This window comes from Pipistrellus hanaki (assembly GCF_964339955.1).
Source record: "Pipistrellus hanaki genome assembly, chromosome: 21".
Lineage (NCBI taxonomy): Eukaryota > Metazoa > Chordata > Mammalia > Chiroptera > Vespertilionidae > Pipistrellus > Pipistrellus hanaki.
Window position 1 is genome coordinate 6,930,887 of NC_140523.1, and position 12,920 is coordinate 6,943,806.

A 12,920-nucleotide genomic window follows, 5' to 3' on the forward strand; every position below is an offset into this window, starting at 1 on the left:
TGCAGGAAGGATGAATAAGAGGCTCTTGTGACTTTTTTGGGCTGATGAAGATCCCAAGACAGGGAGGCCTCAACAGAAGTATGATACAAATGTGGGAAGCACCCACAACATGGATTAGACTATGGATTCCAGCTCATCCTTTAACTAACAGCATTCACCATGGCTTATCTGCTGGGGACCGGGAGAGCTGTGTGAGAGGTTGGTTCTATCTTACTCAAACTAAAACTCCATAAAGGAGTAGCTGATTTTGAAAACTACTTAGCACATATGTAAGTGCACCTCATAACACATGTGCAAGTCAATGTTGCAGAATACTGCAGAGGCACCAGTGCAGAGGAACAGGTGATGAAGTAGTGAGCAGTCAGCCCTGGGCCTGAGCAACACAGCTTGCTATAGTATTCAGAGAAGAAAATATTACAACATTTGAATGGGGGCCTTACAAGGACAGCTCATGGTTCATGCTGGGTAAAACCGTAACATGGCAGAAGCTGCCACAGAGAACCCTTACCTAGAGAAAGAGTGCAGAAGTTGAAGCCATGCATGTGGACACTGTCAGCTTCCCATTAAGGGAAAATGCAAACTGGGACCCACTAAGCTCACTGCAAGATGCCTGACTCCCTAACACTTAATGTACTTTTTGAGATGACAGGTGTTATGGATGATCGTGGAGTCCTTTGCTCAGACTGGCAGCCACAGCACATTTGACAGGAGAGTGGGGAAATTAGCAGAGGTAATGTTCTGGCTGTGGTAGAGAGAAAGCTATGCCTGAGGAATAAAGGAACAGAGGTCTTCACCTCAGGACACTGGGACAACATGGAGGTCTTACCTACAGATGATAGAAGTGCAAACACTTCCAGCATCACATCGCAGTACAGACGTCTCCGAGCCTCATCAAGGAGCCCCCATTCCTCCTGAGAGAAGGTAATGGCCACATCCTCAAAGTTCACATCCTGTTATAATGGGGACAGTACAGCTCATGACCTTAAGTCTATCCTACTACCCACCCTCCAATCCCATTTGCTCTTTTCACTCTTCACATGTGAGAAAATACCAGGCCTTCATTCCATGAAAGCCACTGTCTTCTTATATTCCTGCTGATAATTTTCTTCCAACAACAATTAAGGCAGTTGAGTAGATAGAAGATACCCCAGCTCTAGCCCTCCCATGTATGCCACACTGCCTCTTATCAATAGACTGGGTGTCAAAAGTATAGGTTAGTGAGGGATATTGGCCATAAAGACAGTGTGAGTGGCTTGATACTGTTTTCTCACGAAATAGCATTCTAGTCCCTCAGATTGTTCCCCTAAGACACCAAAAACATGGCATCACACGTCACCCTCTGGACCCCAATCCCAATGTGGTGAGGCCATTGCTTTGTACTACCAGCTGCACATAGTTCCTTGAACCACATTCATCTCATACAGCTTCCTTCCCAGAGGCACTACTTCAAAGGAAATGCAAATATGCCTTGTTGTGGATAAATTATTTCCTAATTAACTTCTTTTCCAAAATTATAGTTCACCACCTCCAAAATCTAGTTCTCTCTTACCCATCTTCCTTACCCATGCCAGTGGAGATTTGCAAGGCTGGGTAACACTGATGAATGCTATCTCATTCCTTTCAATCAGTGAGTCAAACCAACAACAAAAGGCAGGTGGTTAAAGCCCGGAGCAGCCAGGTGGGGAGCTACCAGGCCTAGAACAGCAGCAGCCAGGCTGGGAGCGGCCAGGCCCTGGTAGCAGCCAGGCCCAGAGGAGCCAGGTTGGGAGCAGCCAGGCCCAGAGCATCAGCAACCAAGGCTGGAGCAGCCAGGTCAGGAGCTGCCAGGCCCGGAGCGGCCTGGCCCGAAGCACCCAGGACTGGAGCAGCAGCTTCCAGGCCGGGAGTGGCCAGGCCCGGAGCAGCCGGGTAGGGTGCGGCCAGGCCCGGAGCAGCAGCTGCCAGGCTGGGAGCGGCAGTGGCCAGTCCCGGAGCAGCTGGTTGTGGAACGGACCAGAGCAACAGAGGCCAGGCCCGAAGCAGCCAGGCCCAGAACAGCTCGCTCCTTGCCTGCCCCCGCCCCAAGGCTGCCTCTCTGACATGGCTGGAAACTTTTGGGAGAACTTGTGGGTCTGCCGAATCAAGTGATGAAGGCGTAGATCTGGATGTGTTGAGTTAGTATAGCGCTGGGGTGTTGATCTGTGAGTGCCTTGTGTGGGGCCTGGATGAGGTTGGTTGATCTATTTGGAAATGTCTTTTGTGTGAAGTGTATCCTTGGGCATGTGGAGGTATTATTGATTTGAGAAAATGCTAAGTAACTGATTTACTATCTGAAAAATTTAAAGTTCTGAAAGTTTAAGGTCTCTTCCCAAAAAGAGGTTTTAAAGCTAACACCTTAATTTGAATGGAGAAAGGGAATGACAAGCCCTTCCCACCCAGAACAGGTAATCCAATTCCAACCAGCAGCTATCTTTAAACAATATGTCCATCTACACTTGAATGGCTACAGCTTTTGATACCCTAAGGGCAAGTTTACATGTAAACAAGTTTGCTTCTCAATTCCCAGGGCATTAAAAAAACAAGGTTTAAAATTATTAGATTTAAAAATTTATTCTTAGAAGTTTAAAAGTTTATTAATTAAAAATAACATCAACAACAAAAGGAGATTAAAAAACCTGATGAACAATTATAGCTGTTCATTGTAGTGGAGTCGGTGATATGGGACGGGAGTGGACTGACTGTTCTCGGGGGAAAGAAGGAGTGGTGGAGGGAGGAAGAGACTAAACATAAACTGTGCACCTATGGATGAGGACAATAGGGGGTGTGGAGGGGACGGAGGGTGGTGTGGGAACCTGGTGGAGGGGGGAAGAAATGAGGAACCATTGTAATAATATGAACAATAAAGATTGATTAAAAAAAAACAAAAAAATGAAAAACAAACAAAACAACAACAAGAACAACAACAACAAAAAAAACCACAAAAGGCTGGTGGTTAGTTAAATGACACCTAAGCTCATAACTTAGAATTTAGCGCCTGAGCACCTCTCTTTACAGGCAATTACACAGCAGTTCACCTTATTGTTACATCCAGGAACCACCAGAAATAGACTCTTCCTTCAGTCACTCTTATGTCAATGTCATGGTGGTGTGGCCATGAATTCACATTCCCTCTCTGAGTGCACATCACTCTTTCTACCACACCTCTGTCACACCTGCACTTCCACAGCCCCAGCTCCCATCAGCATCTCCGGGCCTTTTACTTATTACTCCGCATGTGTGACCAGAGGATGGTTACCATATTCAATCAGGATCAGGCACTGCCCAGACTCTGATAGTCCACACTCATAGACACAGCCTTGATTCCTGCTACATATGCCTCTCTCCAAGACTGTTTATTTCCTTCAACCTCAACTATTAAGAACAACAATCAGATCTCAGATATACAGAGCCCACCTCCCCTGATGCTGCACTTGACGTCCCTTCACTCGTCACAGCCAACATCACTCACTAAACCTTCACTCAAGTCCCAGCCCCGATGGTCCTCTCACAGATGACCACTCAAGTCTTCTAGCTAATCCATAGCACTGACTACAGCACCCCACAGCCAGGCTACACCAAGAGTCACAAGAAATTCCTGGTGAAAGTTTAGAAAAGTTGATATGTACCAGCCTTAGTCCCATCTTGGTTAAATTACTCTTTGACCTCCGCTAATCTCAAATCCACTCATCTTTTAACGGCCTTGGCCATGCTAAACGATTATCTGTTCCCCACACTCTACATGACCATTTCTGTCCCTGTGCTGTGTTGTGACACCCACTTCCCACAAACAGTGGCCCTAGGAAAAAAACTAGTCCTCAGGCTCACACCGTGCCTTCTGAACTACTACTCCCATTACCAAGTCTGATGCAATAAACAAAAGAGCCTTTTCCATGCTAGCATGGGCTCTGTCCCACTCACAAGGACAGCATGGGGGAAGAGAGACCCAACTTCTACAGGTCAAGGGGTTTTATAAGGGTGGTGATGCCACTGCTTTGGCTGACCCTGATTGCTTGGGTGAGGGTTAGGGTTCAGTTACAAAATGGAGGACAGCTCCGCCCTGCCCCACAGTACAAAATGGAGTCCGGAGTTAGCCTCATCCCACCCTGCCCTCTCAGTGGCAAAAAATACCTATTTTTTGCTCATCCCTGTGGCTCTGTCTCTTGTAGAGAGCAGTTGGGGAAGGCACTGGACATTCTTTTAATTCTTATCAGCTGAGCCTGAGGGCACTGGCAGAATCCTGTTATCAGTACTGATTTCTTGTCATTATCCTTGTGCTTGGAATGAGAAACAAATAGGACCTTTACTTACCCAGATCTTGATATGCTAAATCTCAAAAAAAAAAAAAAAAAAAAAAGAGGAGCTTACCCAGATCTTGATGAATAGGATCTGGGCACACCCGAAACTCCTTCTGACCTTAACCTCCCCTTAGGAAACCAATAAATATGCTGTACTGTCTGTGGTGAAGATGACTGCCTCTCCATCAGTCTCTCAATCAACCCCCTTCCCCCCAAATTCTTTCTACATCTAAAATCAATAAAAATATATATGTATTTTTATAGACATACACTGCAGGTTCCTGATTCAGCTCACTCTTTACTCCAAGCCTTAGCACATTCTGGAACCTATGTCTGGAGGACCTCACATTCACTACACCAGTTGTCAGAAACAAGGTCCACATCATGAAGCCCGACCCCTGGCCTTAGGGTTCTGGGCTCAGTGTCTGTTCAAAGTCCCCAAGTCCAAGGACTACAACAGTGGCTGACAGTCCCAACTCTACTATCTCAGAGGCCACAAGTGTGTGAGGCCCTGAAATAAGTTCCACAAACGCATACACTAAGGTGACCAGATTTTAACATTGGTAAAGCGGGACACTATTAACTGGGAGGGTGGGGAGAGGGGTTTTTGATGAAAAATTTGGTCTATATGGAGCCACAAAATTTTTCATAGAATGCAAAAATAGTATGGTAATATATATTTTTAAATTTCAACATAAGTATAATTTATAAATATAATAAATAAAAAAATTATGTACAGTATTATTTTATTCCTTGGCATATTTCTCATTTGAGTGAATTATTTTTAGTAGATTGCTGTCGTTGTTTAAAAGGTCATGAAAATTTTCACAAGAATTTGTTAAATTAGATTTCACACATAAAATGGCTTTCAAAGTTTCAATATTTAATTGTCACATAAGCTGTAAGTGTCACTTTCAAGGCCCGCGCTAGACGTTTTGGTGCCACAAATGTTGTGGGGTTGATACCTGGGTTCAAAATAAGACCAGCGACCAAGACTGGTTTTGCTCAGTGGATAGAGCATCGGCCTGTGGACTGAAGGGTCCCGGGTTTGATTCCAGTCAAGGGCATGTACCTTGGCTGCGGGCACATACCCGCTGGGGGTGACGCAAGAGGCAACTGATTGATAATTCTCTCTCATCGATGTTTCTAACTCTCTATCCCTCTCTCTTCCTCTCTGTAAAAAATCAATAAAATATATATATTTTTTTTAAAAAATAAGACCACCAGAGACTGGTGATTGATTAAAAAAAAGCAGGCAAGCATTTATTGAAAAATTGGCCAGGTGGAGTCCACAGGATTGCACTGATCCAGGTGTAGGCAAGTCTTTTTTAAAGGTTCAAATCGCAGGAATTTCCCTTTGTTCTAAATTCTAAAGGCTGGGAACATTGGAATGTGGCCCTATCTTGCCGATACAGAACTCATTGTTTAATCTCTAAAGGTTACCTATAGTTTCTACCCCTGAAGCTACTGAGTCAGTGGGAATCAATCTCCTGTAACTATCCTATTGTTTAAGCAAGTAAGGGAAGGTCCAAGTTAGAATAGTAGGGTTAAAATTCAAACAGCAGTTTTTACCCAAGTATGGTTGCTACCATATTTGTATAATAAAATATAAATAATACGAGTACTGTCTGCTAAATTCAAGAAAACTTATGTATTTATGAAATAAATTACTTACCTAAATTATCTGAATAGCTGATTTGTAATGACATCACGTGTTTAACTAGCTTACTAGCACGCAGTACGAAGTGTATTGTCTGAGAGACAGTCACAAAATGTTTTCATCCTTTCGGACTTTGATAAGCAGTTCTCAACAATTATTTGTTATGTTTAAAGTTTAACATTACAAAATTAACAAAAATGATATAAAACTCCTATTCTGGCTCAATAGCCACAAGGCCGCCGAAAACCGTCTATTCCCGCCGTTCCCTAAGCTTCTCATGCATTCTTCCTAAAAATCGGGACTTTTTTAAAATGCCCTGGGACTCGGGACACAGGACACCTTGTTGGAAATCGGAATGTCTGGTTACCTTACCATACACCTAACAGATTCTACATTTATAGGATTTTGTGGAGAGAAAATGGTCTGTTGGGAGCCTGGCAACCAGCAGGCTCTATGGGCTCAGGCTGCTCAGTGCCCTCGCCCAGCCCTGAGGCCAGGTGCCCTCCAGGTGCCTGTATGATCTCCGTGCTCAGTCCTCAGTGCTCACTCTTCCAGTTCCCTTATCATTTACAGGACTGCCCCTTCCTGTCCACAACCGCTGGCCTGTGACTTCTAGTCTGTTCTTCCTCTGACCAATGTCAGGAGAAGTTAGAATCCTGCCTCAGAGCCAAAACCGGTTTGGCTCAGTGGATAGAGCATCGGCCTGTGGATTGAAAGGTGCTGGGTTCGATTCCGGTCAAGGGCATGTACCCCAATAGGGGATGTGCAGGAGGCAGCAGGTCAATGTTTCTCTCTCATCGATGCTTCTAACTCTCTATCCCTCTGTAAAAAAAATCAATAAAATATATATTTTTAAAAAAGTATCCTACCTCAGAAAATGCTCCTTTCCTTTTTTTTTTTTTCTTTCACAACCATCTATGGCTCCAGCGTTCTGAGAATGAAAGTAAAACTCCTCGTGCAGAATCCACATCTCATCTCATTGTTGCCTTTACACTAAGGTGACCATTGTAAAGGGACGCGGGACAAATTGTTAAAAATCGGGACTGTCCCGCCAAAAGCGGGATGACTGGGCACCTCACTTTACACCCCAAACAGGCCCGGGTTCCCGATCTTCCCCGCTCAGTCCCACCACCGCCTCCTCACACGGTGGCTCTGCCGCCCTCCACCCTCCTCCCCGTCACCCCTGCGCCCCCAGGAGGGACTCACCATCCTGAGCGCGGGCCCCGGGGCGGCGGGACCGGGGAGGCCGCTCCGCAGGCGGGAGGGCCCCGGGGGGTCAGGCTGCGGGGACGCTGGGAGCGGAGAGGAGCCGGGGGCGCGGAGACGCCGATCTCCTCGGGCTGTGGGGGCTCCCGGCGCCTCAGACACGCCCCGCCCCACAGGCAGCGGCCCCCCAGGCCTCCTCCTGCTCCCCACCGGCGCCCTGAAGCCTGGGACTCTGTGGACAAAGACCAAAGAAGTTAAAATGACCTCCTAGAGGAGGAAGGCGGAAGTCCCGCCCCAACCGGATGCGCAGGCACCAAAATGCCCTTTAGCTCCGCCCACACGAGTGCACGGCCTTCTGGGTAATGTAGTTTTCTCAGTAGCGGAGCAGAGTTAGCAACCCACCAAAGAGTTAGGTGAATACAAGTGTTGGGGCAGAGTGCGTGATGGCTGGGAAGAAACAAGGTGCGTCCAGAGGGTTGGCCAACTGCAAACGAGGGACAGATCTTCTAGGGGCAGAGGGTAGTAGGACTACAAGAGATTCACCAAAGATATATACACAGGGGGGAAATTGAAGACATTCGTAATAGTATCAACAATGTAAACTACATGTATTTATTTTTTAGATTGCATTTAAAAATATATTTTATTGATTTTTTACAGAGAGGAAGGAAGAGGGATAGAGAGCTAGAAACATTGATGAGAGAGATACATCGACAAGCTGCCTCCTGCACATCCCCCACCAGATATGTGAAAGCAACCAATGTACATGCCCTTGACCAGAATCGAACCTGGGACCCTTGAGTCCACAGACCGACTCTCTATCCACTGAGCCAAACCGGTTTCGGTGGTATTATTATTTTTATTATTATTATTATTTTTTAAATAATGAAGCCCAGTTGGTGTGTCTCAATGGTTGAGCATTGACCTATGAACCAGGAAGTTGTTCTTTTCCTAGTCAAGGCACAACATGGGTTGCAGGCTCAATCCCCAGTGTAGGGGTGGAGTCGTGCAGGAGGCAGCTAATCAGTGATTCTCTCTCATCATTGATGTTTTTTTATCTCTCCTGTCCCTTACACTCTATAAAATCAATGAAAAAACTTAATAATGTACACATATATATGAGGGAACCCCTTTCACATCCCACCCGGTTCAGGGTTCTGGTTCAGGGTTTGAGTTCTGGAGAAGGGCCGCACACAAACGAAAGAGACTAGAAGAATTTTACTTTCGAGATATGGGGGGCCAGACAGGAGCCCACCTCTAGTGGGAGAACTACTCACTGTTCTGGCCCTGCTATCCCTTTTATTGAGGCTATGAGGAAAACATTCATAGGCCCTTAAGTCCCCTTTGCCAATGAGGAACTAGATACCCAGGAGAGGGCTCTGGGTCCTTTGGGACGGCTGATTCCTGGAGAGCAGGTCTCTCCCTTACGCATGGGATATCTCGGCTAACAGGTAATAGAGAAAGGGGCCTGGGCTATTCTGAGCATCACTCCTGGACCTGCCATCTTTGCTCATCTACTGAGAGTGCATGGTTTCCCTGTAACACCAGGCCCAGGAGGCAGAATGGGCTCAGTGCTCTCTGCAGTGGGGATGGGGAAAATATGAAGGGACCTCATTCAGCACAGGTTCCTGCACAGAATGAACAGAAACCACAGGATCACCATGGGAGTTATATTAGTGTTTTCCAATCAGCCCCAATCTGATGGAGCACTCACCTGGGCAAGGCAAATGAGGAGGCTTGGAGGCAGGGTAGTGACTGCTGTGAATATAAGAGAACATGGACACTGGAATGCTTGCAGTCCAGTAATCTTCCCAGGCAACTCTGTTAATATGTGGACTTCACACCCACCACAGTGGGGGACCCAGGCAGCAGGGAGTTACCCAGGGTCACACTCAGAAGTGGGTTCTGATTTTTCCGCCAATGACATCTGCCCGAACTCCTTTTTTTGAAGTTCATCCCTATAAGTATTGGCTTTTGGGAAGCTCAAGGACAAAGTCTAGATGAATGAGGAGAAAGCCAAGAAACCATCCTGATTAACATCCACTGCTATTCGCTACCAGGCCGTACTCCTCTCCTTTGTCCCCGAGCAGCCCCAAAGGAGGCTGGCACCATGTGGTCGCCTTTGGACTGGGGCCCATCAAGTAGGTCAGGCTCTACTACTGACTGTGATGTTGGCTGCAGCCAGTGATAGGCTTTGACCAATGAAATGTGGGAGTCGAGCCTGTCACTTTATTTTTACTTTTTTTATTTAAAAAAATATTTTATTGATTTTTTTACAGAGAGAAGGAAAGAGGGATAGAGAGCTAGAAATGTCGATGAGAGAGATACATCAACCAGCTGACTCTTGCACACCCCCTACCAGGGATGTGTCCGCAACCAATGTACATGCCCTTGACCGGAATCGAACCTGGGACCTTTTAGTCCACAGACCAACAGTCTACCACTAAGCCAAACTGGTTTCGCCAGAGCCTGTCACTTTAACACAAGAGTCTGAAATAAGGGAGATGGGCCGCACTCTCTGTCCATCTCTGATAACACCCCCCAGGAACCTACATGTTGGCTGCTCCTTTATCCTGATTCCAGCAGAACCAGGGTATTTACGTGCTATGAACAAGAAAGATACCTTCTTTACACTAAACTACTGAAGTTTTGGGTTGCCCATTACCCACAATACCATCTAGCCAAATGGAAATGCATCTCTGATTCTACCCTCTAGGAGGCAGCAGAGCCTAAAATTAGTAGCCAGAGCAAGGTGGTTAGAGACACATGGGTTTGTCTTCTAGCCCTGCCTTTATTAACTCTACAAACAAGCAGTTAATTTTGACTCGGAGCCTGGATTCCCTCCCCATCAAATATATTGTGAAACCATATCAAATTGCAAAGAGGATTAAATGAAATAATAATATATATAAAGCATTGAATCCAGGCTTGGCAACTGTAGTAAACATTCAGTAACTCTTAGCTCCTTGACATCTCAATGTGTACTGACTACAGATATGCAGACAATATAGAAAATGTCAATGTGTTGGCCTACATATCCTGTCAAATTTCTTTTTAAACCTGCATTATATATCTTCTCTCATATTCTGTCTTTTATCTTAATAATGATGTTTTAATGTTAAAAAAGAAGAGGTAAGCTGAAAAGGCTCAGTATATTGAGCATAGTCCCATGCACAGAAAGATTGCTGATTCAGTTCTTATTTGAGGGCACCTGCTGTGGTTATGGGCTGTAGTCCATTAGTGGGTCATGTCCAGGAAGCCGGTGTATGTTTCTATCCTTCTTCACTCTATAAAAGTCAATTAAAATACCTTTATATATCTTTATCTATTTATATTTGTTGCCTTAAGGGATAATTGAAATAATCCTTTTCACCTGAGGGAGCATTCTAAGGTCAGGGAATATGAAACAATGTTTTTAAACAGGAGTTCAGTTTTGTAGACAACACTCCCTAGAATCCTGTGACGATCTCCTAAAACCTAAGGTTGTCAGTTCCCAATTTCACTTGGATGCCCCAGAACAATATTCCCGATGGACAGAGAGTGATTGGGATCCTAGAGCCACATGCAAAGCTAGATTGCTGCATTACCCAAAGGGCCATGCGCTAAGGAGGGCTGGGCTTAGTCAATGACACCCAGGAGAGGCTCATTATCACTGTGATCATTGGTTTGAGTTTGACTTCCAGAGTCTTTCTCTTGGTGGTGAATTTGACCTTTGCAGTGTGCTCACAGAATCAGAGGCTCCAGTGCTGGGTCACGAGACATCAGAGGTAGCGTCCCTGCACTGCAGTTGTCTGTCTGTGGCTGGTTGAGTCACAACAGGCCGTGACTGAGTTCCTTGTGCCTCTAAACTACTCTCTGCTTCCAGAGTTCAATCCGGCCTCACCTCATTCACCCTCCAGCCTCGGGTGTGGGTGCCTGTTCCTGTTCTGCAGTCCAGGTCTCAGCGCCAGAACAGTGAGTTGCTTGAGGGTGTCGCATGGTGTGATTGGGTGGGACAAGGTAACAGGCCGAAAATGCACCATATAATGCCATGGTGGTGTGACTGGGGATGGAGGATTGGGGAAATCCTGATCAGTTTTATAGCTAAAAGCAACAAAGAAGATGAAGCAAAGTTTTGTGTGAGGAGTTTTGCTGTCATTTTTAGAAAGCTGCTGCCATTAATGGCTGGGATCCAAAGAGGGGCATGGTGGGAGTTAGGTTTCTAACCTTGTCCCAAACTTCTCAGAGGAAGAGCATAACACAAGAGAGAAGATAGCACTTAGTTACATGATGGAGAAGTCCTGGGAAAGCAGTGATGGATTGCAGGCATCACCAAGTCTGTGGCTGGGCAAGGGCCCTGAGCAGCCTGAGATTGTGGGTCCTGCTGGTGGTTTAAAGGCTCTCAATGGACCTTTACTTTCACCAGATTCCTGCAGAGTCAATACCACTTAAGGAGGCTGGTTGGTAGAGCTTATATCAGGGCTTCCTAGTCTTCTGGCCTCTGAGGGAGTAGTGTCCTGGGAATGTCCAGCCACTCTTCTAGATGTTTGACTGGTAAACCTATGGGACATCAAGCCCAGAATTCTAAGTCCAAGACTAGGGTCACATGACTGGTCCCTATTTTTGGCAACCAGTGGAATGGGATGTGAGAAGTTTTTGCAGTCATGTGTTGCTATATGGGTAAAGGCTTCGAGTGAAGTCTGAGCTCATTAAGGAACCCTAAGATGTCCACCCACTTTTCTTCCTTTTAATTAGGAACTGGAAACACTGGGACAGGAGTCAGGTCTTGAGTAGCTTAGTGACAACGCGGACGTCTGTTCTTTAGGTGATGGGAGCAATGGGAGGTTTGGAACAATGGAGGCAGAGTATCTGAACCAGGTGTCATTAGACTCCCTGTGGCTGCACCAGGGTGAACCATATACATGGGATGGAGGCTGTAGAAGGACTAGGATGGATGCTGGTGTGATTGTCTTGGTTAGTGTCATAGTAATTGGCCACTGGGGGTGGCTGTGGAGGTTAAATAAGCTTTGAATTCTGCATTGGTGTTTTACATGTGGCCACCACGATTTTCCAATTTGGAAGTGGAGAGAGAGGTAAGAGTCAAAGATTGCATTGGAAACTGGTGGCATGGAAGAGCTATCAGCTGAGATGAAGATATTCAGAGTAGAAACTAATGTTCAAGGGGGATGCCAAAATTTCATATTTTATCTGTTAGGGTTGTGATATTTCAAGGAGCAGTTCATGAGCAATTGGAACTCTGAGGCACAGTTCATGAGAAAAACTTCTGTGAAATGTAGACAGAGTGTAGGGACTAGGGAAGTGTTGTAGGTCATATTTTTCTTTTTCTTTGTCTTTTTAATTGGAAACTGAAAAGCAACCAAACAAGATGAAACAGCAGCTGTTACATATTTACTTGTTAAACATATAACAGGTTATTGTTGTGAGTTTGAGCCTGGGTTGTTTTCCTCATTCCGGCTTATTTGCTTAAAGCATCAGGGTCATTGTTGAGACTCACTGGGCATGGGGTAGAGGGCCATAGACTATGGGACCTGATTGATGAAGAGAGGCCTTCATTGGAGGACTGAAGGTTGCCTCAGTGAATGTGGACTCTCATAGTTGGTGTAGAACTTTTTCCTGTTTGAAATTGTCAAGGAGCATTTATACCACAAATGCTGACCAATGAGTAGCAAGTGAAGGAGATGACTTTGGGGTCTGTGGGTGTGGGAGTGCAGGTGTGAGACAGGTGTGGGAGAAGGAATGAT

The 12,920-nt window shown here is 45.7% G+C and overlaps 3 protein-coding genes across 3 annotated transcripts in view; 1 reads left to right on the top strand and 2 right to left on the bottom strand.

Moving 5' to 3' along the window:
- LOC311614387 (zinc finger protein 418-like) overlaps positions 1-12,920 on the top strand; it is a 122,437-nt gene that overhangs the window by 55,950 nt on the left and 53,567 nt on the right. The gene's annotated exons all lie outside the window — the stretch shown is intronic.
- The window catches only part of LOC311614403 (zinc finger protein 416-like), a 108,763-nt gene that overhangs the window by 23,677 nt on the left and 72,166 nt on the right, over positions 1-12,920 (bottom strand). The window lies entirely within an intron of this gene.
- LOC311614377 (uncharacterized protein) overlaps positions 1-12,920 on the bottom strand; it is a 120,054-nt gene that overhangs the window by 2,164 nt on the left and 104,970 nt on the right. The window contains exon 2 of the mRNA XM_084869171.1: positions 827-950. Within this exon, the coding sequence (XP_084725297.1) occupies positions 827-860 (34 nt within the window). The 5' untranslated portion in view covers positions 861-950. The remainder of the gene's footprint in view (positions 1-826; positions 951-12,920) is intronic.